General features: G+C 51.7%; 1 protein-coding gene across 5 annotated transcripts in view; it reads left to right on the plus strand.

The window, feature by feature from the left end:
* MACROH2A1 (macroH2A.1 histone) overlaps positions 1-16,014 on the plus strand; it is an 80,503-nt gene extending 64,489 nt beyond the window's left edge. For all 5 annotated transcript variants that reach the window (XM_082620943.1, XM_082620946.1, XM_082620945.1 and 2 more), the window contains exons 7-9: positions 3,254-3,343; positions 5,912-6,086; positions 15,237-16,014. In XM_082620943.1, the coding sequence (XP_082477069.1) occupies positions 3,254-3,343; positions 5,912-6,086; positions 15,237-15,402 (431 nt within the window). In that variant the 3' untranslated portion in view covers positions 15,403-16,014. The remainder of the gene's footprint in view (positions 1-3,253; positions 3,344-5,911; positions 6,087-15,236) is intronic.
* Positions 16,015-22,949: the final 6,935 nt, after the last annotated feature.

Raw genomic sequence — 22,949 nt, forward strand, 5'->3', positions numbered from 1 at the left:
TGAAAACTGTGAAACTTGCTGGGCAGAAGAATCTCGCCCAGGCTCAGGGAGAGGAAGAAAGGGGCCAGTCTGCTGCGGCTGTGAAAGTGTTTCCTCAGAATTAGCCACACCAGGAGGTGGAGCTGGAGGCTTTGAGGCTGGCGGGCGCCCCACGGGGTAACATGCAGAGCCAACTGTCCCCCCGCAACCCCCCGCCCCCAGCAGAGCCCAGTCCTTCCTAAACCATGGATGGAACCGGTCTCCTTGGCCTAATGACAGTCCTAGTGCTTTCCTCGCTGACATGCCTGCCCTTAACCCACTCACATGCACGGGTTAGGCATGAGCAGCCTTGGTGACATGTAAGTAACTCGGGTCCGAGAGCTCGGCCAAGGTTACGTCGTACATCACTCATGGATGCTGTCACGGCAGGTCCAGACAACCTGACTGGCCAAGGAGGAAAGACGGTGCCAGGACCAGAACCCAGGTCTTCCAAAGCCCACCTCGGTGCTTTTTCTCAGCGAACCATTCCAAACTAGTACTGCACCCAGATCTCTTGCAATACCAAAACAGTGATCAACCAGATTCACACATGGTCTCAATTGGTTCCAGTTCCCACTTTGATGTGTGAGAGGGGAAAAGAGGAAGCGAGGATGTACTCACTCCACTTCTCATACTCGGTGTGAATTCCTGAGTCCCGAGACTGCTGGAAGAAGGAATGCGAGTGCAGGAATGCTTAGCCCCAGTGATTAACTTTTACCCATCGAAAGTTCTTTCTAACAGTGAAATAGACCACAGGCTGAGCCTGACGTTTGTCCAAGCCTAAATTTTCGCTTGGGCTGGTTTGAACACTGATACTTATGCCTGCTTTCTAAGCATGAAATAATGCTCTTGTTCTCATGGGAGTAACACATGTTTATGCTTGGGGGCAAATAAGCCAATTGCCTTATGATTAACCCTGAAGTTAAGCCTAAAAAGCAAGAGTTTTACATTCAGAGTGTTGACAATACAGTTGAAATGGGCCTGTTTCTTGTTAAAAAGTACACGTGTGTCTACATGAACATGTGCATACATATGTGTGTGTAGGAGTCAAGTCCTGACCGGGTTGATTGCCTGCAATCTAGGGTTCAATTTTTAAGTTTGGGAAATGCATTAAGTGTAATTTAAAGTGCAAATTTCACTTCTAATTAAAGTGAAATTCACTTCACTTCTAATTGAAGATTTAATTATAAGTAAAAATTTTAAAGTAAACACTCTTCCTAAGATAAAACACCTTTAATTATAAATCAGCCCATTTTCTTAATATTTTTCTATTTCAGAAAGGAGTTGGTAGTATTAATACAACACTGATTTTACTTTACCTTCCAAATTTCCCATTTCTCCTAAAGAGTAGATAGGATAGAGAATGTGGACCTGAAATAGTCCTGCCTGGAGCATGTTTGTATCCATCCTTCAAGCTGGAGGATGGGTGAGGAGGGAAGGCCAGACCAGGTACAGCTGGGCAGCAGCATTTGGGATCCAGCGGATTCAGACTTCGGATACATTTTTCTCGGTTGCATGGATATTTCAGGTGAACCTGTAATTGGGCCTCATTCACCTAGGTTGTACCCTCAAACTCTCCACTTTCTGGTGGGTGGAGTTGAGCCACGAGGCCCAAGCCTGCTCCCTTAAGCCCATTTGGCCACTGTCTCTGATGCTGAACTTTGTCAGAAACATGCAGAGGCTGCCACCACTGCCGGTAAAAACCTCTGAAGCAGATGTGTTTTCCCTCTGGACACCTCTGCCATTTAAAGCCTACTTCACTGCTTTCCAAGACAGGTGAAGGCTTGTGGGCAGTCTGGGCTTATGAGGAGGGACGCTGGATCCCACCTTAGGGATCCCAGGTTAATCTCTGTCTGAAAGTCAGGCCTTCTCTTAGCCGAGAGCTCCTTGTGGGTGATGGCCTGCTGCTCACGTTCATTCAGGCCCCCAGACTTCCTAGAGTGGGGTGGCTTATAGGCAGTGCCTGCCATTAGCCCTGTGCTGTCTTATCTGTGACAGTGCCCAGGCTGTCTGCTTTTCCTTCTAGGCACTTCCTGGGGTTAGTTCACCCCACCAGAACAACATGCAAATGAGGCAGGTTTCTCTAAGATAATCAGTCCTGGTCATTCCAGGGTGAATCCAAAGAGAATCTGGGCTGGTGCATCCCAGTGCACCCTCACTGACCTATCCCAGAATGTGCCAAGGGCACCTTGAATTTTCCAAGACAAATGGTGAATCTTAAGGGGAGTATTTTATCCTCTTGTGAGGAATGTACTTTAAAATGTGCACAACTGAGGAAGCAGAGCTTATGGAAGACTAAGACCCCATTCTGGCCAAACTTAAAAGGATGATTTTGACTGCTGCTTGCTGTCCCACGAGAGACATTTAACCCACAGACCTTATAGGTGTTGGTAATCTTATTTGGGAACTTGGCTTTCATAACAAGAATTGATTACTTACCAAGTACCCTAATTCAAGAAGAATTGTTCCCTGTCTCCATTTGATTTTTTTTTTTAAATCTGACCCTGAACAGTTAGTCATCCTTCTTTAAGCATACAAGTTCATCTTTAAGCTCTGTTTCTGATGTTGCTCTCCTTTACCTAAAAAGATTCTGAATCATTTGTGTGATTAAGGAAATACTGTCTGAGGCCTTTTTTTTTTTTTTTTTTTTTTTTTGTATTCACATATGACACCAAAGCTGCAAAATAGGAACTAAGCATGGTAATAATGCTGGCCCAAAGGTGGCCAAGTCTGAATGCTTTCTTCTGGGCCTGCCGCCAAGAGGAGAGCTAGCTGCTGATGGAAGCATGGTATGCTTCTTCTAAAACCTCCTTATTTGGGGCTTCTCCCCAGAGACAGAGAAGAAAATCCAGGGGGAGGCATCAGCCTTGGAAGCCGGCACCATCTGGTTTCTCACGCTGATGGAAAGCATGCAGGACAGGAGTGCTTGCAGAGAACAGGCATCTCCCATTTCCCTCGCATCTCTGGCGTGTCCAGGATCACCCCGAGTCACCCCCATATAAGAGGCAGCAAAGATAGCTCGGTGACCAGCAGTGCAGAGTGGTAACTGGCCTATGGTGAATCTCTTCGAAACTTCACTTTTCTGACTCAGCCAGGGCTTTGTTCCTGTCTTGCAGCTGTCTGGAAATTTAGCCAGTCAGATCATTTTTAGTATGTAATCACCTGACATGCTAAGTGTCTGTGTGTGCCCTGAGATGCAAGGATGGCAATCTGACCTCGCCCTGTCCTTGTCTAGGAAACACGCTGGAGAAGAAGGGTGGCAAGGAGTTTGTGGAAGCTGTTCTGGAACTCCGGAAAAAGAACGGGCCCTTGGAAGTAGCTGGAGGTGAGGTGGGGAGGCACTGTGCTGATCTGGGCGTGGTGCATGCTGCCTTAGGGAAACCGTTTACAGGACGACTTAGAATTCAGAGGTGCATGGCTATCTCCGAGATGGAGGCAGAAGAAAGCCTGTTAGACTTTTATCACATACAAATTGTCAGGGGAACTTAAGGGTTGTGGAAATCGCCTTTCCAAGTTTTTTCTTCATTACTTAAAATAGCTTCTAAGTGTTTGATGTCTAGCCCTCAAATTTTAAGCAGTTACAGAAGCCAAGTTCGGCAAATCTAAGAGCTGAGAAGTATAGATAGGGATACTGAGCCATCTGCAAAATTGCTGATGAGAGATGCAAATGAATCATTTTCATTCAGCCATCTGTGTTTTTCATGAGAGAAATGTAAATATACATCTCTCATTTGCCAATTACACCTTTCCTGATAAGAGGGGTAAAGAAGATGACTTGAAATGTGATGTGAGGAGAATTTACTGCCAAGAACTAGAGGCAGGGCACTTCTTACTGACGCCAGCCTGGATTTGGGGATTTTAGGTGGACACAGGGTTTCCCGAGCACCTGGGAGTCTGAACAGTGGGTGAGGCTGTCCACTCCCTCCCCTTTGGACTCCAGTTTTCTCTTCTTACTAGATGGTTCCCAATTCTGTCTTTCCAATCCTGTTTGTTTTTAAAATGAATCTTAATATGGGCATCAACAGTTACTATGTGACAGCCACACAACCTTCTCTGAGGGTACCCCAGGCCTTACCTCTCTTTCCCCAGTGACTATGCACCAGCTCCCATCCTGGGCTAGTCACGGGTCCTGGCGGGGATAAGAGGGTGGCATTGCCTTTGACCTCTGCTCTGCCAGTTCTGTTTTGCCTGCAAAGGGCATGGCATTGCAGAGAGTTGGTGGGGGGGGCACCATTACCGAGCTCTTCCAGGCAGTTCCCCGCTGGAACCGCCCACACTGAACAGGGAGGACACACACAGCATAAACTACCCAGCCAGGGGCTCCTGGCCCTTCCTTAGCCCCTTACTGGCACCTCTCTCTGTGCCAGCCCAGCGTCCTTCCTGTTGGTACTCCAGTGAAAGCCCATTTGGTGACCCTCAGCAGGAGGTGTGATAAGAGGCGGTCCTGATGCTGCCACACACCAAACTTAGCTGGTGACACCGGAGCCACAGCTGGTACAAACTCGTTAGACTTAGCACAGCTAAAGATATGTTTGCCCATTTCAAAAACAAGAACACATTTCGTTCTTGATTTTAATATCTATTTTAGAAAATGTTTTAAAATATTTTTTAAGTATAAAGGAAATAATAGAACATATCCCTGTTCTGCTGTCCAAAGAGAATCACTGCTAACACATTTCTTGTCCTTTGAATGCATAGTTTAGCAGTTACTTCTCACGTGGACATGCAGGTGAATTAAGCCCCCCGATCTCAAGCCCACAGTTCTTGAACCAGTCAGCAAGCAGAGCCAGGACTCAGAATCAGACTTGTGACTCTGGGATCAGAGCAGTTGCTACTGCAGCATGAGACACTTGCCATAAATCACTCTTCTCCAGGTTCTGCTAGCGACATACCATACCCATTAACAACCCAGACCCCTTGGATAGTGCTGATGGTGTTCTTCACAAAGTGGGTTTAGAAAACACCTGGTCAAAAAAGTTTGGGTGTCTTACTGGAGCAGTGTGGGTAGTTAGTTAGTTAGTTAGTGTGCTCCTGTATAGAATTCTACCAGGCAGCACTCACCAGACCCATTGGTTCCAGAACCACCACCTTTACATTGCAACTTTTGGGACAGGAATCCTGGAACATGCTCTGGGAGACATGGGCTAGCCTGTTACATATTTCCTGGTAGGAGCAGACCCAAGACCAGTGTCTTCAGATCTGAACAGAGGCAGAGAATGAGAACAAATCTGGAAAGGCAGGTCTGCTATGGAGATCTGTAGTTGGAAAAAGGCTCCTCTTCTAGGAGAGGAAAATAATTCCATCCTAAAAACACTGTCCAATTAATTCTGTCAAAACTAACAGGATTGGTTAGTCAGGGAGAAGAACAGGGCAGCAGACATGCTATTTGGGTTACTTTCCCAGGAGGTTTATTCCGAACTGTGTCTGAGAGATTTATAGATATCGATACATCATAATTAAATTCACATGAATCCAGTTGAGGAAAGGGTGGTTGGAGACCCCCAAAAGGCAATTAATTGGAGGCTACAAACATTCTGACACATTTGGTCAAGTTAGATGGTTAAGGCTTGGCCTTCTGGGAGGGTAGGGAGAGGGTTTACTGTGACCTTGGCTAAAGTTCCTGGTGGCCATGCGTCCTAACGCCAACTTGCTAGGGGTGGGGGTTGGCTTGGCATCCCCCCCACTCCGCCACCAAGGGAGGAGACTGCAGGACAAGCAGTTTCCAGCTCGAGCTTCCGTGGGAATCACAAGGCAGCAGGCAGCTGCAGCCCTCCTGGACCAGGTGGTCGGGGGGGCCCAGGAAGACGTGCTGGAGAGCCGGCCTGGGCTCGGCACCTAGCGCACGTGCTTTGCAGGGGGACCCAGCTCACTGCTTCTGTCTTGTTCCCTCCAGCCGCTGTCAGCGCAGGCCATGGCCTGCCCGCCAAGTTTGTGATCCACTGTAACAGTCCCATCTGGGGTGCAGACAAGTGTGAGGAACTTCTGGAAAAGACAGTGAAGAACTGCTTGGCCCTGGCGGATGACAAGAAGCTGAAGTCCATCGCCTTTCCATCCATCGGCAGCGGCAGGTAAGGGCCCATGGCCTGTCCCCCTGCATATGTGGCCCATGCTTGCAGGGAGCTCTGACTGTGCGCATGGTCGGCTAAGGCTACTTTCAAGCACTTACCTTTGTTGAGGAGACCGGAAGCTCAAAATCGGGAAGAACATAGACATTAAGTAATTGTGAGAGACAGTTGAAGAGATGTAGGGAGACAGGAAGCCTGAGGAGAGACTCAGACTTGAGCCGTGACAGCACATGTCATCACAGAAGGTGACCCTTGAAGGACACTAAGACCTTAGGTGGGTGGGGAGGCGTGAATGCAGGGATACTGAGCAGGAGAGCCCCTCCCAGACCCAGCCCATATAGCTGTGTTACAGTTCTGCCCCCGACCCCCAGCATCCTCTGGGCACAGCCCTCTGCCCCTTATCTTTGTATTCCCAAGCATCCTCCACCTCCCCAAAACCTGCTTGCTCTCCCTGTGTCTCACCCTGCTGATGAGGTGGAGCTGAGTGGGCAGATACGTGAGAGTGAAATAGGGCTGGGTCTCCCCCACCTCCCAGCCCTGAAATCTCCCCAGGGAGACTCACGGAAGTTGTGGGGAGCAGCACAACTGCCCCAAAGACAGACACACAACCCAGAGGGCCAGCACTGGAAGGGTGTAGTCCTTGAGCCGCTGATGAGGCAGGCAGGATTCAGCCACAACCCCCAACCACACCCGCTCCCGGGTGGTGCACCCCCAGATGCCAGCACACAGCCCATCAGGTCCTGCCTGTCAGAGCAGCCCTGGGCTCGGGCCTGGCTAACCAGCTGTGTGATGGCATGCAAATTAACACCCCCCTCTGAGTCCAGCCCCCTAATCTGTAAAATAGATGTGATCGTCCCCCACGCAGCATCTCAGGACTGCTCGGAAATTAAAGGAGCTCTCTGAAGGGAGCATGCTTTGAGAACTCTCTGCCACGATGAAGATGTGAGGGCTGCCTCTGAGGCTGTGTCTCACTGCCTGCCACATCTCCACGGTCCTGCCTACCAAGGGTCTGAGCAGCAGGCCTCTGGAAGGCTCGCCATCTGGGTGGGGCACGGAAGCAAAGGGAAACTGGCCTTCAGAGCTGCCGCAGCCCCGGACTCTGTGTCATCCCTGGGGCTTCCCATGCAGATCGGGAGCCTTCCAGGGTCTCTGCCATCAGTCCCTCCCAGTACCCGAGGAAGGCGGGCTGTGCAGTGGCAACACAGGTCCCAGCACACTGACGTCCCGTGACACTGCAGGCTGCACCGTCCTCCTGGGCGAGCCTGAGTCACAGTCCTCAGCACTATTCCTTGTGTGTAGAGAAAGCTGCTCTTCTCAAAGCACTTCTCTTCCAAACCCATGAGCAGGACAGAGTGGATTTTGCTGTTTTTATCTTGGGCAGGCCTTGTAATTCTGCTTGCCTGAACAGTGCCATCACTGAGGGTCCCACATCCCAAGTGCCAGTGACAGAGCTAGTCCGGGGCAGAATTCCTGTCACGTCTGTTCAAGCAGAGCTTAGTCGCTGTACCCAGAAGGCCTTGCTTACAGGCAGACAGGCACTGTGCCCCAGGGCTTCCTGTGGGCCACGGCAGTCACACGTGACTGGTGGACTCACCAGAGGACCTGATACGGGGAAAGATCTTCCTCTGGAGCCTCTGTCACTGCCTGCCTCCATCGGGGACAGAAAGAGCATTCCTCTGCAGTCCCTCCTGGAGGTGAGCTGTGGGCGCCGCACCTCCCCTCTCTTCCCCTCCTGGCCTTGGCCCTGGCCCTGCATTTCTGGGCAGCTGAGGCCACCCAGACCAGGTGCTCCTTTGTGTGAGGACCCCTCAGTCCTCTGCACTGACAGTGGGCTCTCTTCTGGGGCTTACTAGCACAAAGAAGCTGGTGTGGGGGGAGGGGCCCTGAGCAGAGGACAGGTGAACACGCACACGGCCCCCAGCCTCACGTTCCCACGCTCGCTCCGCCCTGTGCCGAGCTCTGCAGGGACATCCAGAGCTGACACAATGGTGGTTCTGGTCTGCCATCTATGTTTCCCATCACCATACCTCTTCATTCTGTTCGCTTCTGCCAAAAGCATCTGTTGAGCGTCATTTTAAAAGTCAATATACCATTTAAATGCCTGTTGAAAGCAAAGCCGACAGAGCTAGAGCATCTAACAGCCTTTTTCAGTCGGCTCTAAGCGCACCTGGCGAAGACGAGCATCCTTCGTAAGCTGGTCAGCAAACACCCAGCAGGTTGAACTTTCCTAGGAACTGTGGAGAGGTGTACAGGTGCCCGACTCAGTCCCAGAGTCAAGACCTTTTTTTTTTTTCTTTAGCAAAGTGCTTTTGGATCTGAGCATAATTAGCGAACTTCCTGCTTCTCCCACCTTCCCAGCCCGCCACCTCCCATGGAAGTTCTGTTCTTCAGCACTGCGTTGCTGTGTGACCTTTGGTACATGAATCACCCTCTCTGTCCCTGGCCTGCCTTATCAGCTAGTGAGGCTAAGGGACTGCCCTTCCTCACACACGGTTCTGAGGCTCAGTTAATTAGTGTTTCGGATGCACTTTGATCTACTCTGATGAAAGGTGCTTCCGAGGAGAGAAGCAATAGGAGCCTTTATTGGAGGTAATAATTTCATGCTCTTTCATATGACTAGTGGGAATTTTTAATTGAAGCGTAAAAGTCATGCTCATAAAAGAGCATCTGTTATTACAAACTTATTTACATTTTTCACGGAGTAAAAAGTTTTAAAAATTAATCAGTTGAAAGCTTTTAAGGGGGCGGAATGCCAAAGTCAAGCACATGTGCGTAGCCACCCAGCCCCACATCTGTCGGGCAGACCTTGCCCCACAGAGCCGTGTAAACAGCTGCCCTCTCTTTCATGAGCAAAGACTGGGATTACACTAGAGCCGGCCAGTAAATCACAGTGGGGTTTAGGAGGGGAAATAAAACAGCTTGTTTGTGGCATCCAGTGTCTCTGGCATAAAAGTCATTTGGAATTAAAACAATATAAATGCAAAACATGTTGGTAAAGAGCTGTGGGATCACTTTCTCTCAGCTGAAGCCCGGCATCTTGGGCATGTGGACGATGACCACAGCCCTACACTCCATTCCTCCAGCCCATCGGCCCCCAAGATTGGGGGCCAATCTTAAAGCCCACTGGAGGCAAGTGAGACCCGGGGTGTAACCCTGGCCTCGGGAAACCACCTCTGGCATCCGGACCTCCTGTCCTTGGGCATTCTGGTCACAATATTGATGGATACCCTGCTCCCTCCACTCTGTTTGACATTAGGGGACGACCCCTCTCCGGAGGGGCAGTACTTGGGGAATAGCTAGTTTGGGGCTTTGATTAAACTCTCCTTAGATTTATGAGCCTAAAAGGAAAGCCAGTTTGTTTTCTTGAAGCTACCACCTGTGGGTATTCATTGAGTCCCAGTCACTGTGCTAAACCCTTCATCTGCAGTATCTCACAACCCCACAAAGTGAGCAGCACTATTAATTCCACTCAAAGGCAAAGAAACAGAAGCTTAGAGGGGTCAAGTCACTCACCAGAGGTCGCACAGCGTGTACTTGGTAGAGCCAGTATTTGCTCAGAGGTCCTTGGCCTCAGTGCTCTCGGTATTAGGCACATGGCACCCCTGCCTCCTGTCCCCTTTGGTCAGCAGACCCACCTCCGAGCATCCTGCCATAGGATCACCCCGCTGCCTCTGCACTCTCTGTGTGAGTGGATTCTAGAGAACCTTGGAAACACCTCTTGGAATTCCCTGACCTGCCCAGGCAGAGCTGTCAGCCTCCCTACCCCCTCGGTGTGGGCCTCAGAAGAAAAATATAAAGGACAGAGAGACAAACTGAATTGGGGAGAATTACTTATTAACCCAAAACATGGGAGCCCTGGAGTGAGAGAAGGTAAGAGACCTCTGTTGGATTGTGCTGCCCTGGCCTCTCTCCAGCTTTGGAGGCATTGGGCCCATCGCCATCCCCTTCTGAATTTTAGCTTCACCCTCTTATAACCCACTGCTCTCAGCTCAGGACCTTGATAGCCTGCCCTTTACCTCTGGATGGAGTAGTCTCTGGCTGGGCAGTTACTGAAAGCCAGACAGAACACAGGAAGGCCCAGGAGCACAGTGTGCGGGAAACCTAATCCCAGCAGAGGAGAGTCCACATGGGGTGACAGACATTTTGCCCACGTCACCCAGGCTGCCAAGATGCCCTGCCCTATCCATCTCCCAAATAGCCAAGACAATTAGACAGGGGGCCTGGTCCAGCAAAAAAAAAAAAAAAAAAAAGAGTCCATCTAGAATCTACTTTAATTCCTATTTAGCCTTCAGGGTCAGGCTCCTAGTCTTTCTCCTCCAGAAAATCCATCTGCGCTTTCCAACCCCCAGGACACAGCCTCTCCTCACAGCAATCTCTGGGTCCCTGATCAGGCCGCTCAGCACAGCCCCTGGCCTGGAGTCCTTTGCGTCTGCCCTGCCCTGGAGGCTGAGCTCACCAGGAGCAGGGACTCTTGGCGATGCCCTACACGAGGAGGGGGCTCAGCACAGCTGGAGGGAGTAAATCCTCTCTGTGTTGTGGCCCTGTGAACCCACGTCTCTGCCATCAGATGGGACAGTGGACAAGCAACCAATGTGTACAGCCCCCAGCCATCACTGAGCAGGTGACCCAGGAGGGCACCGGGCGGAGGTAGCCCATGGGATCCCCTTGCAACAGCCAGGGAAACTGAGGTCTAAGACACTTGGGAAAGGCTGTTGCAGACACAGCTGGAGCGACTTCAGGGGGAAGCTCAGACACCTTCTTAGTCTGGTCAAGGCAATAAAAAACGTCGAAGTCTAAGATAAACTCCATGTGGGGTGGGAAGCGCTTGGCTGCAGAGGAACTTAAGACATTTGGCATGAGCACAGCTGTCAGAGTCAGGAGCCGAATGGGAATAGGAGGGGCGCCCATCTCTCAGGGGGAGCAGCATCTGCATCACCACCACTGTCGTCACTGCCATCGCCGAGCAGTACCTCTTTTCCAGTGGAGGAAACTAATGCCAAGAGAGGTGAACGCCTGCTCCCGAGGGCAGCTAAGATTGAAACTGGAATCTGACTGGAGTGCAGAAACCCTTATCTGCCCTTGCTCTAATGCGCCTTGAGGAGGTGCCGTCTGGTCTCATCCAGAAGGCAGACGCAGTACAGCTGTAGAACAGAATGACTGCCACAGAAGCAGTAAGCCTGAGATTGGGAGGAAGGCACAAAGACCTGGCCAAGTAGGGATGGCCGTTCAGAAGGGCTGTGGTTATTCAACAAAAGAACCCAGCCAGCCAGCCAAGAAGCCACAAGATGAGTGAGATGCACAGGCAAGCAACTCTCCTCAAGCTGCACTAGGGGACCCCGACAGAGCCCCTGCCACACCGCAGTGTGCCAGCAGTCCTGGCCCACGGCCCTCCAAGAGAACTGGACATCTCAGACCCGGGCAGCAGCCCTCTGGGGGCCTGATGCTGACTTCGTCAGCACAGGGAAGCAGCAAAGATAGCAGCAGTCACCCAGTCCTAGCTATCATGGGGTCTGGGGGTGGGAAGGCCATTTTCCACTGTGTGGGCCTTTAGAAAGACCCTTCGAGACTACCCACTTTAGAGATGACACTGTTGATTGAGGGCTCTCTGTACAGTATTTTGTTCGATACACACAGCCTCCCCAGATAATAAATACTTGATTACCTACCCCATTTCACCAGGTGGGGAAACAAGGCACAGAGACAGGGCCCAGACTCAAATCCCGTGTGGCTCCAGGCCACTGCGTGTGCCACAGCTGCCCCTGTTTTGAGGGTGCAGGGCCTCTGCATGTAAAGCACGCTTGTGAAAGCATCCACTTCTACATTCCATTTTATGACAAATACTTCTAACTGTGCCTACTAGAAAACATTTTGGGGACCCACCTGGAAACGTCAGGAAAGCCATCACCTCTTCCATTCCTTCCTGGTGGCTTGCGTGGTCCAGAGGGGCCATAGTCCCATGGCTGGGTCTCTTCTTTAGGCTGTGAGTGCCTCAGACAGAGGGATGGGTTTGTCAACAAGAGGTTTTCCTGGAAACAAACCATATTCACAGTTCACCCTACAGCAACCTTGAAGGACAAGGCCAGACCAGCCCAAGCTCCCTTAACAGTAGGACATCCAGGCTGGGAAAGGCTGGATGGGCTGCCAGTCTGTGACCTTTGATCCCGACCTTTCTTCCCAATGCAGGTTCTTAACCTTTGGGCCCACCCTGAGTGCGTGTAGAACAGTGGTTCTCAAAGCACGGTCCCCAGGCTCACCTCATCTGATTTCCTGGGCGGAGCCTGGCAGCCTGCATTTTGGCCGGCCCTCCGTAATCCTAACAGAGGCTAATGTTGAGAACTGTTGATGTAGAGGAATGGGAACTGATGTCCCTTCGGTCAGAGTCACACATCCCTTTTCAAGGGTCCAAGGCAGAGGAACAGAAAGCTGTGGGAGAAGGTCTGTGTCAGAAGGTGCTGGGCATAGGCGGAGTGACCCGCCTGCTGCGGGTGCTCCAGGGAGGCCCTGTGGCCACACCCTGCGTCTCTGCACCGCACCACATCTCCCCTGGCTCGGGCAGAGCGGCCACAGGGTGGCCTAAGGGCAGCTCACGAAGCCTGGGCCAGGGTCAGCTCAGGCTGGGTAAGCACCAGAGGAGATGGGCTGTGACCGTCAGGCCACACAACAGACAGCTTGCTCTTCAGGGAAGTTCCACAGGCCCTCACCTCGGCCCAGCTCACCTGAGACATGCAGGAGGGCACCCTTAGTGGGGGAGCTTGGGGCTGGTGAAGCATGGTCTCGGGCTTCCAGTGCAGAGGCAACTCTTTGCAGATCTCTCAGCCCCCGCCTAGCCAGGTCGTGCCCACAGGGCAAGCTCTGCCTGGGGCAGCGGCCCTCGGAGTCCCTGGCCTGAGCGCAGGCTGCTTCCAGTGGCGGGCCAGGCCCCGCTGTCCTGCCATAGCCTCGCAGCCCTGCCCACTCCCGCCTGTCAGCCCAGGGGCTGCCGCCGCCTCAGGCTTTCATCACCAGGAACGAATCGAGTCCTTAGGGCAGCTCCTGTATTTACAGCAGGAGAATAAACACTTGCTCTTTGTGAGATGTTTAAAATGGGCCCTCATTCGGGTGACCCTGTGCCTGTGCTCCGCCATGGCTGGCCTGGCCCCTGCCTCAGGAGTAGGGTTACTTGGAGGAAGGGCGGCCCCTATAAGGGTGCGAGCTGGGTGCCCCACGACACACTCACTGGGGAGAGGCCCTCAAAGCAGAAGGTCGGGTTCACTCCATCCAGCGCTTTCCAGCGTGTCTTGTTCCGGACGGTGTAGCCTTTGTGCTCCTCGGCTCCTGTGAAAATAGTCAAGGCAGCCGAGCCACGTGTTGTGAGGACAGCTTCTTCCCAGACTGAGCCTGCAGGCCCCAAGTGGGGATGGGTGTGAGGGGTGTCACCTGCCACGCGGGGTCCCCACCCTCCCCACTTCCAGCACAGCCTCTCTTCCCACCACCCTCCATCCCAGCCCGCCTTTTGGTCCCCCCAACTCTGCTGGTGGACGGAGCCCCAGGGTCTCCTCAGGAGGAAGCCGCCTGTCTGGCAGCCCTGTCCTGGCCAGAACGCCCCTGCAGCTCTCTCTCAGACTCTGACCCTGCTCTGGTTCACAGGCTCGTGTGTGCTGGCTGCCAGGCAGGAGTGCCTTGTGCCTGGGGGTGGGGGAGGCACCTGCACGTGAGGCGCCCCGACTCTAGGTCACACCCTACTACTGCCTGCAGGCTCCCCTGCACAGGCTGGGAACAGGCCTGGGGTGACACCCTTGTCCTCTAAAAAGGAACTTCACTTCTAAAGCATCCACGAATTGCTAGGGGTCCATTGTTAAGCTGGGTGAAGCCCTGTTTGATCAAAAACAAGTCGCAAGAATGGTTTTCTCCTTGGCTCTGAAAGGCTCTGAAAAACCCTGAGTGCTGACAATAGAATAAGTGTGATCCTCAAAAAGAAGCCGTTGAGGTGGTCCACAGCTCATGGCACTTAGCGAGTAAGCCTAGGAGAAATCTCGCATCTGACACATTTGAAAACCTCTCACCTGGCAGCAGGTACCCCATCCGAAGGCCCCGGCCGAAACTGGCAGGTTGACCCAGGACTTTGGACTCCACTGGACCCGCAGGCTCCGGGCAGACTGAAGACTAGATCTGCTTAGGAACAAAGAAATCCCCATGGAGACCAGCCCCTCACTCTCACCCTCAGTATCCTGGACTGTAAACCGGGGTCAGTAGGGATTTGAATCCAGGGCCACTGGCTCCAAAGTCCACGTTATTTCCCCCAGATTAGGCAAGTTGACACGTTCCTGCCATGGTTCTCCTGGGTCCTCCTGCACCTGCAGCGTTGACCAGGAACAGCCCCAGCACACACACAGCAAGGAGCGCCCGTCCTTCTGGTCCTGCTTTCAGATTCTGGCCTGAGTTCTAAGCCCCTGCCTCCAGAATTGCCACGTGACATTTACTTTAAATGGAATTGTATGGGAATTCACACCAGTTTGGCTTGGAGACTGGGATGCTGTCCCTTGAGATGAAGAGCCTACTTGTCCCAGGGTCGTTCCCTGCATGCAGCTCCCCGAGGCCTGGGCCTATGGGGTGTCCAAGCTGGTGTGTGCCGGGAGGTGGATTCCTGCCGCCCATGAAATCTGAAGGCAGGTGTGAAGGATGTAACCCTCTACTTGCATGGATGGAGGCTCGTGCTTCCTAGAGAAGCTCCAGCCTCCAGCCATCCATGAAGCTGAGACCCCCGGGGGGCCTTTGGGAGCCTGGGCTGTGTCTCAAGCCCCATGCTAGTCCCGGTGTTGTTGGGAAAAGAACCGTGGGCGCTCACACTGCCCGCGGGAGACTACACTCAGCCCACACACCGCGAAACAGATTCTGTCGCCTTGCTGGCATGCTGCCTCTCAGAGCACAGCACATCCTCCTGCGGGTCATAGTTCTCTGTCTACTCATTCTTCCCCTGTCTGGTGGCACTGGGCTGTCTCACGCCTGTGTACAAGCAGCCAGAGGTCGAGTACCACTTGTGGACCCTGACCCAACACGAGGCCACGGCAGCACAGAGGGCCTCGAGGGGCTGCCGGAGGGAGGAGGTAGCCGGGGAGGGGGGCCTGTGGCCGCCATGGCCCCCTAGTTGCTGAGCCGCCGTCCTCTCTCTTGCAGGAACGGTTTTCCGAAGCAGACGGCAGCTCAGCTGATCCTGAAGGCCATCTCCAGTTACTTCGTGTCGACAATGTCCTCTTCCATCAAAACGGTGTATTTTGTGCTTTTTGACAGCGAGAGTATAGGCATCTACGTGCAGGAAATGGCCAAGCTGGACGCCAACTAGGCTGAGGAACTGCAGAACCAGCCCGCACCGTGCCCCCGCCTCCAATTTGAAAGAAAGAAAAGAAAAGAAAAACAAGATTCCCTCCACTCCTAGTGGGAGGCGGGAACCCTTTCATTTTTTTTCAGTTTTGCTCATCTAGGGAAAATAAGGTTTTGGTTTCCAGTTTAATTGTTTTTGACCTTCTAAACTGTTTTTACGTTAGCACTGATAGTTGACATTACTGTTGTTAAGCACTGTGTTCCAGACCGTGTCTGACTTTCGTGTAACCTAGGAGATTTTATAGTTTTATTTTAATGAAATCCTGCTTGACGCAGAGCAGCGGGGAAAGCAGTGTCTTCTACGTGGGGCAGAGTCCAGGAAGCCCATTTTGTAACCGTGTGTCGTGGTGCTTTATTGTACACCCAGTGGCATTCTTTTTACTATAATGTTCCTTTTTTTCCCCCTCAAGAAGAAAAATCATGAATTTGCAGCAGACTTAATTTTTGTTTACTTTTTGTCTTACTGATGGATTTGAAAATGAAAGATTTAAAAGGCAGAACAGAATCTGTTGTCCTTAATTATATTTGCAATTTGGAATTCGTGTGAATTGATTTAGTAAAATGTTAAACTGTTGCGACTGGTGTGTTCCAAGTTATTGTGCCCTTGAGTCCTAAGTTGGTTTCTCTCGTCACAGGATGGGGCACCTTGGGTGGGGCAGCCCACCCCCAGGAAGTACCACAGTGGCCATTGCACCCCCGGGGTGGGGAGAGCATCTTCAGGCCCTGATCCCCATTTCATGGATGAGGAAGCAGATGTACCAAAAGCCATGTGGGTGGCAAGTGGGCGGCTGGTACTCCAGCCCAGATCTCTAGCCCAGCTCTCTCCTGCTATCTGCCCCCTCCCAACGATCTCTCTGGCTCATGGCTGGACCCAGAGCCCCTGGGCCACTTGCCAGATGGAGCTACAGAAGCCTTGAGCCCTCTGCTGGGGCTGTGTTGGGCCTATTGTTCCTACAGGATGAGGCCCCTGTTGCCAGGAGCTTTCCAAAGTCAAGGTGCCACCACCAAGGTCCCCAAGACATGCTGTCACCTTTACCTGCCTTCTTGCAGCTGTGGGTGTTAGGGATGATCCCAGCTTCACCAGAGTAGCTTAACTCTGGTTACCTAAACTTGTTAGCAAGGACTTCCCTGGTGGCACAGTGGTTAAGAATCCGCCTGCCAATGCAGGGGACACGGGTTTGATCCCTGGTCCGGGAAGATCCCACGTCGCAGAGGAACTAAGCCCGTGTGCCACAACTACTGAGCCTGTGCTCTAGAGCCTGTGAACCACAACTACTGAGGCCGCATGCCACAGCTCCTGAAGCCCACGTGCCCTAGAGCCCGTGCTCTGCAACGAGAAGCCACCACAATGAGAAGTGCACGCACCGCAACGAAGAGTAGCCCACTTGCTGCAACTAGAGAAACCCCGCATGGCAACGAAGACCCAACGCAGCCAAAAATAAATAAAAATTAAACTTGTTAGCAAAACGCAGACATTATTTGCTTTAGAAGGTACTTTCACCTTAATCTAAATTTGCCTAAAATGCACAGAAGACTGCTCTTGTCGCTTTAAAAATAAACGTGCCTGATTCTAAAGCAGACTTTACCCAGGAGGAAATACACAGCACACTGCACATCATGGATGAATGTAAAGGATCATTTTTCCTTTCCAAACTGTGCTTAATGAAATCAAAATAGAATTCCTAAGCCATCACACAACTAATCTTTTCAGTTTAAAAGCAACATCTCACTCAAACCTGAAAGATTTTTCAAATTTTTCCTAAATGTAAGGTGTTATTAAAACTTTTACATTTTTTTCCCAAGATCTTTACTGGGTATAGATGACATATTCCTACTATTGATTAGATTTTGGCAAAAAGAAGGTTTATCATTGTCTTTTCAAGAAGATGCATCTTGGGATTAACATATACACAGTACTATATATAAAATAGATAATCAAAAAGGACCTACTGTATAGCACAGGGAACTATACTTAGTATTCTCTAATAACCTAAATGGGAAAAGAATCTGAGAAAGAATAGATACGTGTATATGTATAACTGAATCACTTTGCTGTACACCTGAAACTAACACAACATTGTAAGCCAACTATACTCCAATATGAAAATAAAAACAAAAACAATGAGAAGAAAAAGAAGATGCATCTTAAAAATGATATCACTCCATAAATAATATCAGCAAACTGTCTGCCTGGACAAACCATACCAAGTAGCTATTCACCCAAGAGCGTTGTTTCTGCAGGTGGAATCTGCAGCATGTAGGGTGATGAGAAGTAATGCTGTGGTTACTGTGAGTTTGTGATACTGATTATTTATTGTGTGCCTGGCACTGTGTTGAGTCTCTTGTGGGTACCGTTCATTCTGTCCTTGTGATAACCCTGTAGGGCAGGGTCCTTTTGTTAGAGCCATTTTACAGCTGAGAACACCGAGGCTGCCAGAGATTGAGTAACTTGTGATCACACTGCTAATGTGACAACCAGATTCAAATACAGAAATGCTGACCACCGTGATAGGGCCCCAGACGGCACTCTCTAATCAGCAACAAAGAGAGTCCATTTGGCCTTGGTGCCATTTCCAACTCAGAAACCGAAACCCAGATGGAACGGAGGTTTAAATGGCTTCTAGGTAAATAGCGTTCATTTCCTTCACTCTGGAGAAGGAACACCTTAGAAGCCAATGCTGTGTTTAGTGGAGATCGTCCACTAGATGTCGCTAAAAGGATTGGGAAGTCAAGAGAGGAAAGGGCAGCAGGTTTCTGCTCTTCCTTGAGCTTGCACAAAAGAATAGATTGCATTTGTCAGGATTTGCGTGAATTATTTACCATAATCAGCTAAATGTTTCTAAACTTTCAATAATCCAGAGTGCGCTGTGCCCCTGAGATGTGGGCTCACTGAAGAAATTGTTTCCAATGAAACTGAGGGAAAGAGCCAACCCCCCGCCTGGGAGCCCCACCATCTCTAAACCACCCAGTCTGTTTTTAAAACTGGGATCAAAAATTGTTCTCTGATGTCAGCCTCATGTTTTCAGGGAAGAAAGAAAACAGCTCATTACTTTTTTTTTAAAAAAAAGGTATAACTACAAGGAACCACTTGAAATATACACATACCTCAAATGAAGACAAGTTTGCAGTTAGTAAAGTTTACCAGAAGTGAAATTATTCTGTGAAGGGGGAAAACTGCAGGTTCTGGAGGGGTAACAGCTGTCCCGCCCTCCCCTTTGCCTTGAGCTCTGTCAGAAGCAGGCTTGCAGTGAGGGCTGTGGAGCGGAGCCACTCTTCCGGGGCCACACAGCCTGCAATGCAGCCTGTGATGGTGGCAGTGGCAGAAACACCCCCTCCCGCTTATTTCTGAGGATCAAACTTTGCCCTCGGCAGCTGGGCTCTGCCCTGAAAAATCCAGACGATTTCGTCAGCGTGCCTCATGAGCTCCCTTAAATGACATGTGAGATCTAACACAGCGCCATGGCTCCAACTGGGACCACACTGACAATAATAACTACTGTGTGTGTGTGTGTGTGTGTGTGTGCGCGCGCGTGCGCGCACGCGCACGCGGCATCTCTGTGCACACAGGCACATGCGTGTGTACATGTACACGGGTCCTCTACATCCATCATTTCATCAACTTCTCATGACAACCCTATGAGGTTAACCATACTGTCCCTATTTTACAGGTTACAAAGGTCACACAGCTCTCAGTGGTGGAATGGGGTTTGAACCCAGCTGTCTGACTCTACAAACGGAGCTCCTGGCCTTCTCCCCCTGGGACTGACCTCTCTTTTGGTATGCACCACAAATTTTGCTCCAGTGAAGCAGGGCTTCTTGCCTATTCACTGACAGGGCCTGTGCAGCTGGTCCTGGGGGCATACACAGAACCTGTTGGATGATAGGCGGATAGAAACGTGTACTTAAATCAATCCAGTGGCCGAGAAAGGACTCATTGGGTGCTTACTATGAATGAAGCCTCCGATCAGGGCCTCCTGCAAAGGCAGGTAAGACACTGCTTCTGTCCAGCAGAGTGGGTGACCCACAGACTCAGCTGCTATATTGGCAGGGGCTCAGTGTGGGGAGCTGCACCCATGGGCACTCTGAGAGTGCTCAGGGAGGCTTTCTTGGAGCAGATAACCTAGAGCCAGACTTTGTGGGAAAGGTTGGACTCTTCTAGGCCAAGAGAGCAAGGTGATAGGTGACAAGTAGCAGGATGGTGCACAGGCATCTCGGCCCCAGCCAGGGAAGCTCGCTGTGTCCCTGTGCTGGGAAGCCCAGGGCTGCACCCCACTTGCAGCCAGGCAGCCATGTCAGCCCTGGCTCGACCCCCAGCCCTGCCCCTGGCATGTGGAGCTGTCCATCTCTGGATGTGTTTATCTGGCAGAATTCCTCCTTCCCGTTCAGGGTCAGGTGGCTGTGTTTGGTCACAGCTACAGTTAGCCCTGACAGAGAAAAGGAGGCAAGAAGCAAGAAAAGAGAAGAGAAAAGGGGAAGGGGAGGGGGAAAGTGAGGGGAGGAGAGGGGAGGGGTAGGGGAGGAAACAAGAAATGGGCAGTAATTTCCCTCTCTCATCCCATTACAAACCCCTGGAAATCCTGAGGTCCCACGGCTGGGCTGGCCTGTTCTTAAGTCTTGCCTTTCTGGGGAAGGTGGAAGCCTGGGCCAGTCAATTCAGAGGGCAGGTAATCCCCTTGTTTCCTTATGTGTCACTCAGGCTGCATCGTCAATCACCCTGATTGGCCCAGCTCTCATCAGGGACCGTGGTGGCTGGGGGATGGCATGGCCCATTTATTCATTAGCAAATGAGATGTTTAATTTTCACGGCCAGGCGCCACTGGCCAGTGTTATCTTGGGAGCTAGCCTTGGTGCCGCCTTGAAGCGATCCACCTGAAGGCACTGGGGGCGGGAGGAGGGTCTGGGGCCCAACCCTGGCCGAGAAGAAAGGGAAATGCTCAATGGCAAGGGGTGAGGCCGCCTTTTCTTTGGCTTTTCTTCCATTTATAACCTGGCCCGTTGTGTTTGCTTCTGGGGGCCCCGATATCAAAATAATATCGCATGACCCTCCTGACAGGCAAGGCAATAAAACTGCTCATTAATCCCGGCCCCCATCACCGCCCCTCCATACTCCTCAGAAAAGGTGTGTAAATAGACTGGCCTTTCCCTGACCCCTAAAAGCCAACCCAGCCAGGGGCTCCTTTGTCAAACTCAGAGAAAGAGCCTCAGAAATACTCTCTCCACAGACGGCACTTTCCCCTCACTCCCATTCTCCCACCAAACTGGCCCACATCCACGCACACACCCATACTCACGCTCACGTGCACACACACACACACACCCTCCCACACCCACGCTCATGCACACACACATGCTCTCATTCACCTAAGGAGGGAGATTCCAGACCCTCTGTGCCAGCAGAGGCAGAATCAAGGGACATGCAGAGAGACATCCAACTTGAACAGAATCAGCCAGGACTCAGTTTTCTGTAAAACAGCTAAAATTTCTGCTCAGAGAGGCCCTCCCTGGCCTGTTTCGCCCTGTGAATGTGCATCTTCTGCTAACGCTCCCTTGAGCGTGCTTAGTGGGGGCACCCAGACTGCCCTCCAGAGCCCGCTGGGGTCCAGCGCCCACAGCAGAGGGTGCGCCGTCATGTGCCCTGGAGCACACGCCACAGGTAACGTAATCACTGGGGAAGAGGCCACAGATGGTCCTGAAATCTGTCCCGGTGTTACAAGTTAAAGGTCACTGTCTGGGCTGTGGGTTTATGATGACACAGCAGGGAGGGTAGAAAGCTCACAGTCCCAGAATGATACCCCCCAAAGCTTCTTGTGTCCAAAGCCCAGAAACCAGAGCTACAACCTCAACACAGAGGAACACGGTCCTAGAACACATGTAAGCAGGTCATGTGTGCCTTGCTGGCAGGAGTCCCTTCCAGGCCTGAGCTCATGGGCAGGCCACCACCACAGCTGGCCCAGGTGGGTCCCCAGGCTCAACCTTCTCGACACATCCACCTATGTACCCCATGCCCAGTCTGGCTGGGAAACCTGATATTTCTGTACCTTGAAACGACAAAGCTTCCTAAGCTTAGGAGAATAAATTAGAGTTGAGTTCAACTAGGCTCAGCTGCGGCCGATTGGCAAATTGATTTGCTTCCCATCTGGGAGATTAAATTCCACTGCCCCCAAATGGCAGCAGGGTAATGAGCTGTCAGTCAAACAGTGCCGAGCCGGGCTGGGTGCGTAATTGAACCCTGGCAGCTCCTTATTAGGGTCCCTGCAGGTCCTGGCTACGGATTCCCACCTTGAGGTGGCCTCCAAGCCCCAGGAGAGAACGCACTTACTTGGCGCTGCTACACATCCTCTGGAGGGAAATGTCATCTTGGGCAAGGGGGGCGCCAACTTCAGGGAACTTTGACTTAGCCAAGTACTTATGATATGCTTGTCAACAGCCACTGACGGCCCCTGCAGGATTTAATTATGGGCAAATCCAAACACCTGGGAGCATGCTGACAGCATTCATTGAGATGACACCCAGGGGACCTCGCTTCCCAGGGGGCCCTCAACTGAACCCTCCACTGCCTTATGTGTCCCCAGCCACCCCTAGGGCTTCTCAGAGGACAGCACCCTGAAACCATCACCACACCCCACTCAGCCCTTTCTAGCATGCAAGACCTGCATGCACACTGTTGGTTCAATCCTCACAGTGCCTGGGGGTGATGGTCAGTGTCTCCATTTATAAAAGGGATAAGGAAATGGGACCCATGGAAGTTTAGAAGCTGCCTTCAAAGTCCACAAAGCCCCTTCCCATCTGTGCCGACTCTGTTTCAGGCCACTCCTATCTTGCTTTCAAGATTTTGCACGTGTCAGTTCCTCAGCCTGGAACACGCTACTGCCGCCTTTTTGTAATCCTGCTCAATCCTTCAGGTCTCTGTTCTTAGACCTCCCTTCCTCCCTGACCCCGCTGTCCAGCCAGGTATCTTCCCTCAGGGTAGCCTGCACACCCACCAGTCACAGCACTGTACCTACTGGACAGCTCTCATGTGCTGACGTGGCTGTCTCCCCATCAGATAGCAAGCGCTGTTCATTCTCACACATCCCCTGAGCCTCTGGGCCAAGCACTGTGCTAAGCTCTGGATGTACGGCAGTGAGAAAGTAGAGAAGACCCCACCCTCCACGAGGCCAGGGACCAGAGCCCCTGCACCCTGCAGCACCCTCGGTGCCTCGCCCAGAGGGTCTGGGGCAGAAGAGGGGCTCTCTCTCAGGGCTGCATGTATCACTGGTCAAGCCGAGCCTGCTGGGACCTCGAAGGCCAGTCATCAGGCAGAGCGCCTGACTCAGAGGAGGCAGTGGGATGAATGGGGCGAACGTGGCCATTCCTGACACTCTGGTTCTGTTGAAGTCAGCCAGGGATGACACCCCGCTGGCTCTCTGGCTTCGTGTGGGTACAGAGAGGCTTCAGAGTGAAGTCTGATGTTGGCACTAGGCCTCAGCTTGGCACCAACTTGCCGTACTGCTAACCACAGCCTGGATC

Source organism: Mesoplodon mirus (assembly GCF_964341445.2).
Source record: "Mesoplodon mirus genome assembly, chromosome: 5".
Taxonomy (NCBI): Eukaryota; Metazoa; Chordata; class Mammalia; order Artiodactyla; family Ziphiidae; genus Mesoplodon; species Mesoplodon mirus.